This window comes from Myotis davidii, unplaced genomic scaffold, assembly GCF_000327345.1.
Source record: "Myotis davidii unplaced genomic scaffold, ASM32734v1 scaffold309, whole genome shotgun sequence".
In the NCBI taxonomy this organism is placed as follows: Eukaryota; Metazoa; Chordata; class Mammalia; order Chiroptera; family Vespertilionidae; genus Myotis; species Myotis davidii.
The window spans coordinates 184,549-190,001 of NW_006383013.1; the positions used below are offsets into that span (position 1 = coordinate 184,549).

Below are 5,453 nucleotides of genomic sequence, written 5' to 3' on the forward strand. Positions count from 1 at the left end.
CGCCGCGACGAGAGCGAGCTCTTCCGGGCCCACGCGCGCTACCGCGCCGACGCCGGCGGCGAGCTGGACCTGGCGCGCGCGCCCGCGCTGGGCGGCAGCTTCGCGGGGCTGGAGCCCATGGGGCTCTTCTGGGCCATGGAAGCGGAGAAACCTTGGGGTCGACTGGTGAAGCGGGACGTGAACCAGCCTTTCGCCGTGGAGCTGGAGGTGCTCGACGGCCACGCGCCCGAGGGAGGGCGCCTCCTCTTCCTGCCGCCAGGTGAGCGACCCGCTCCCGTGGCTATTCTGGGCCATTCTGGAGAGTTGGGTGGAGTGCGAGACCCTGCTGACTTCTTGCCTGGCCTGGGAACCACGTGATGGTGGCACTGACCAAAATTGGTCCCCGCGCTCCCGAGTCTATTGTGGATTCTGGGTGGAAGTTTTTCTTCAAGTGTAATGGCACTAACTGAGGCCCTGGCGCTCAGGCATGTCCCCAGGTGAAGAAGGACCAACTAACTGTATTTATATTAATATGATATATTTAAGTTAAATTAAAAAGGATCCTTCTTCCACCACCCCCCACACCCTCAACTTTCCTTGTTTCAAAAACTTCTCTTTCCTGATTGCCAAAATCTGAATCCCAAGAATGTCTTTTGAGAGTCTAAAGCTCCTTTTGTTTTATGGTCCCCTCTAGGTGCAGGGCCCTTCCCTGGGATCATTGATCTGTTTGGAAGTGGTGGTGGCCTTTGTGAATACAGGGCCAGCCTCCTGGCCGGACATGGCTTTGCTGTGCTTGCTCTGGCTTACTTCAGATTTGAAGATCTCCCAGAAAGTCTCAATGATGTGCACTTGGAGTACTTTGAAGAAGCTGTGGACTTCATGCTGCAGCATCCAGAGGTGGGTTCTGGTGCTCCTGTGAATGCAGGGGAGAAGCAGAACGGACACAGGGCTGGATCCAAAAGCCCCAAGTCTGGCATGAGACACAAAGGCTCCTTCAGGAGTTTTATTAAAAGGATTATTATTTCCATTTCCACCCATCTCTCTCTAATTCCTTGAGAGTTGACTGTTTAGTTTCCTTTAATTCTTTTTTAAAAAAATCCTCTCCCAAGGATATGTTTATTGATGTTAGAGAGAGGAAGAGAGAGAGAGAAACATTAATGTGAGAGAGAAACATCCATTAGTTGCCTCCTGTACACACACAGACCAAGGATTGAACCTGCAACCTGGGTAATGTGCCCTGACCAGGAATGGAACCTGCAACCTTTTGGTGTATGAGACAATGCTCCAGTCAACTGATCCACCCCCCAACACACACACCCCACACACACACCCTCACCCCCACCAGGACGTTCCCTTTAATTCTTGACCATAATTCAAAGAACTGGACTAAAAAGTGACTAACCTTGAGTTCTGGTTTTATATCTACTACCAAGAAGCCTTACGATCCTGAATAAGGCAGCTGCCCTCTCTGGGATTCAGTTTTTCTCATGTATAAGATTAATGTGAATGTATAGAAGAAAAGCTTTGACTAGAAAGAGAGGCATCTTTGAGACAATTGGTGACATTTGAATGAGGACTGTGTATTTGATGATATTAAGGAATCATTATGCATTTTGTTAAGTGTGATAGTGATATTAGGGTTTTGCAGAGAAAGTTCTTATCTGGTAGTGGAAAAAATGAATTAAAATATTTTGGTAGTGATAATAAATGGAATCGATACTCTTTGCTACTATCTGAACTTAGAGACCCACACATTTTAATGTTAAGGAATAAGATATTCTACAAAGTCTGTAGGATGATTTAACTCTGCTAAAATTCATGGACTGGTCTTTTAGCAGAGCTGCTAAAACATAGATGGTCTTGAACTGTGATGATTGGTTTATTTAGGGGACATAAGGCCCCAGAAAAAAGAACAGTATCCAGTGGTCGGCAAACTCATGAGTCAACAGAGCCAAATATCAACAGTACAACAATTGAAATTTCTTTTGAGAGCCAAATTTTTTAAACTTAAACTATATAGGTAGGTACATTGTTATTAACTTAATTAGGGTACTCCTCAGGCTTAGGAAGAGCCACATTCAAGGGGCCAAAGAGCCGCATGTGGCTCGTGAGCCACAGTTTGCTGACCACTGGTATATAATATTAGTTCTGCCCTCAAACCTAGGCAAAAGGGACTTCTTCCTTGGGCCCTTTGTTTTGGATGACCACACTCTGGCCTTTCTTTGGTGCACTCTGCCCACAGGCTAAGGAGTCCAAACGACCAAGGGAATGTGTTCACCAGGAACCCATGTGGCCCCTTGCTCACTGTGCCCTTGGATCTTGAACCCCAGAATTTTCTGCCAAACTGCAGTTTCTGCTTTCAGGCCCAATGCCTCTCCTTGGGGTCTTTTTTTTTTTTTTTAAGGGAGAGGGAGAGAGATAGAAGCATCGATGATGAGAGAGAACCATTGAATGGCTGCCTCCCGCTTGCCTAGCCTCACACTGGGGATGGAGCCCGCAACCAGGGCATGTGTCCTGACTGGGAATCGAACCGTGACCTGGTTCATTGGTCAATGCTCAACCACTGAGCCACACCAGCCAGACTTTAAATTTGTTTTATTTTATTAATCCTCACCCAAGGATATTTTTTCATTGATTTTTGAAGAGAGTGGAAGGAAGGGGGAGAGACAGAGAGAGAAAGAAGCATCGATGTGAAAGAGACACATCGATTGGTTGCCTCCTGTACGCCCCCCAACCAGAGCCAGAGATTGAGCTTGCAACCAAGGTATGTGCCCTTGACTAAAATAGAACCTGTGACCCTTCAGTCTGCAGGCTGACGCTCTATCCACTGAGCCAAACTGGCCAGGGCTCAGGGTCTTTCAGTGTTAATACACCAAGTCTAAACATATTGGTTGGGTTGTTCACACATGTGTGAAAAGCCCCTTAACTTGCATGATGGAGCTAGGGGTGGAAGAGCAGAGCGGTGGGCCAGGGACCAGGGATTGGGGTCAGGCCTGGCTCTCCCCTATGTCATGTTCCAGTATAAAACTCCAATGAGTTCCAAGATTTTAAATTTGAACCTTGTAAATTGTTATGGAGGCATATTATCAAGGTAGGAGAAAAGAATATATTTTATTTAATAGTTTGTTCATTTGATATTTAACTTTTAAATATTTAGGTATAGGGTGAATGGCTCTCTGTGTGTATTCTTAACCCAGACCCCATAGATATTAGTGGAAGGCCTGTGTACTAGGAAATCAATTAATTTGCTTATTAGAAGACACTTTTGAACCTTGTAGGTTGTTGCATAAAAAAGGAAAGCAAGTGACATTTGAGAAAACTGTCTGGAGAATATAGCATCACTGTTTATGGCCTCTACTTATGAATTCTAAGCTTATTCTCTCTCTCTCTCCTCATCAGGTGAAAGGCCCTAGTGTTGGGCTTCTTGGATTCTCCAAAGGAGGTGACTTGTGTCTCTCAATGGCCTCTTTCTTGAAGGGCATCACAGCCACTGTGGTTATCAATTCCTGTGTGGCCAACACAATAGCTCCTCTGCATTACAAGGATATGATTATTCCTGATCTCGGCAGTGACCTAGGGAAATATACAACCACCGAGTCAGGCCTGTTCAATTTTATGAACATTTGGAATAATCCACTGGAAAAACCCTACCACCAAAGTCTTATTCCACTGGAAAAGGCCCAGGGACCCTTCCTATTTATTGTTGGCATGGACGATTATAGCTGGAAGAGTGAATTCTATGCTTCTATGGCCTCTGAACGGTTACAAGCCCACGGGAAAGACAGACCCCAGATACTCCGCTACCCAGGAACTGGTCACTGTATCGACCCACCTTATTTTCCTCCTAGTAGAGCCTCTGTGCATGCAGTACTGGGCCTACCAGTATACTACGGAGGTGAGCCAAAGGCTCATTCAGGGGCACAGGTAGATGCCTGGCAACAAATTCAAGCTTTCTTCCATAAACATCTCAATGGTAAAAAACCTGTCAACAGCAAACTGTAACTTTACAATCATAGATGAGATACTATTAATAAAAATCCTATCCATGCGACATGTATTGGGTTTTCCAGAGCACCCAGGAATCTTTTTGTAACAAAGCAACCACCTTGGCTTCCTTGTCAGGTCCTACTGGATTCTCAACCTTTGCAACCCTCTTTTCTTCACTGCTTGGTCTACCCCTTTGTCCCCTGAACTTTATCCAATGTATAGGCTTAACCCTGATTTTATTTTATTTTATTTTAAAATATATTTTATTGATTTTTTACAGAGAGGAAGGGAGAGAGACAGAGAGTCAGAAATATCGATGAGAGAGAAACATCGATCAGCCGCCTCCTGCACATCCCCCACTGGGGATGTGCCCACAACCCAGGTACATGCCCTTGACCGGAATCGAACCTGGGACCTTTCAGTCCATAGGCCGACGCTCTATCTACTGAGCCAAACCGGTTTCGGCATTAACCCTGATTTTATTGGTAAGAACAATCTTAACCTTAAGCAGGAGAAACATAAGAAGTGCTTGCCCAACTTTCAATTGCTGTCCTAGAGTTGGCCTTGTGTTCTTGTTCTGTGGACTGAGATTCCGTATTGCTAAGAGTCCCATATACACCTTGGGCCCTAACTGACCTTATCTGAGCTTTGGGAACCTGCCCACTCTAGTTCCTTAAGGAATGGAGTCTGCTTAACTCTTACCAGTACACATTCCTGCACGTGTGCTCAAGACTTGTTTTTGAATTCCCATTGGGACATCGATACAGTAGTACCCCCTTATCTGCAGTTTCAGTTACCTGTGATCAACAGTGGTCAGAAAATATTAAATGAAAAATCCCAGAAATGAACAACTCATATGTTTAAATTGCATGCCTGAGTACCTCACTTCATCTCATCACACAGACATTGTGATCACACATCTTCACAAGAAGGGCGAGTTCAGTACAATAAGGTATTCTGAGAGACAGAGCAGCACGTTCACATAACTTTTGTTATAGTATATTGTTATAATTGTTCTATTTCATTAGTTATTATTAATCTCTTTGCCTAATTGATAAATTTTGTTATAGGTATGTATATGTGTGTGTGTGCATGTATGTGTGTGTGTGTGTGTGTGTATATATATATATATATAAACAGTACTGAATATATAGGGTTTGGTACTATCCATGGTTTCAGGCGTCCACTGGGGGGTCTTGGAATGTATCCCAATGAACAAAAGGGGACTACTGTACTAAGCTTTGTTTTTTTTTAAAAAAATGTATCTTTATTGTTGAAAGCCTTACTGATGCCCCTCTTTCTCCCCCATTGACCCTCTCTACCCTGCTCCTGCCCCCTCCCCAGGTCTTCACCAAACTATTGTCCGTGTCCATGGATTATGCATATATGTAAAATGTTCCCCCCACCCCATAGTTCCAAACATAGTTATCACTGTATTATTGACTATATTCCCTATGCTGTATTTTACATCCCCTTGACTGTTTTGT

General features: G+C 44.5%; 1 protein-coding gene across 1 annotated transcript; it reads left to right on the top strand.

Moving 5' to 3' along the window:
- The first annotated feature begins 289 nt into the window (after positions 1-289).
- Positions 290-4,028, top strand: ACOT6 (acyl-CoA thioesterase 6). Its single transcript, XM_006778759.2, has 3 exons — positions 290-497; positions 674-876; positions 3,379-4,028. The coding sequence occupies exons 1-3, from the start codon at positions 467-469 to the stop codon at positions 3,979-3,981; spliced, it is 837 nt and encodes a 278-aa protein (XP_006778822.1). The 5' UTR covers positions 290-466; the 3' UTR covers positions 3,982-4,028.
- The last annotated feature ends 1,425 nt before the right edge of the window (positions 4,029-5,453 follow it).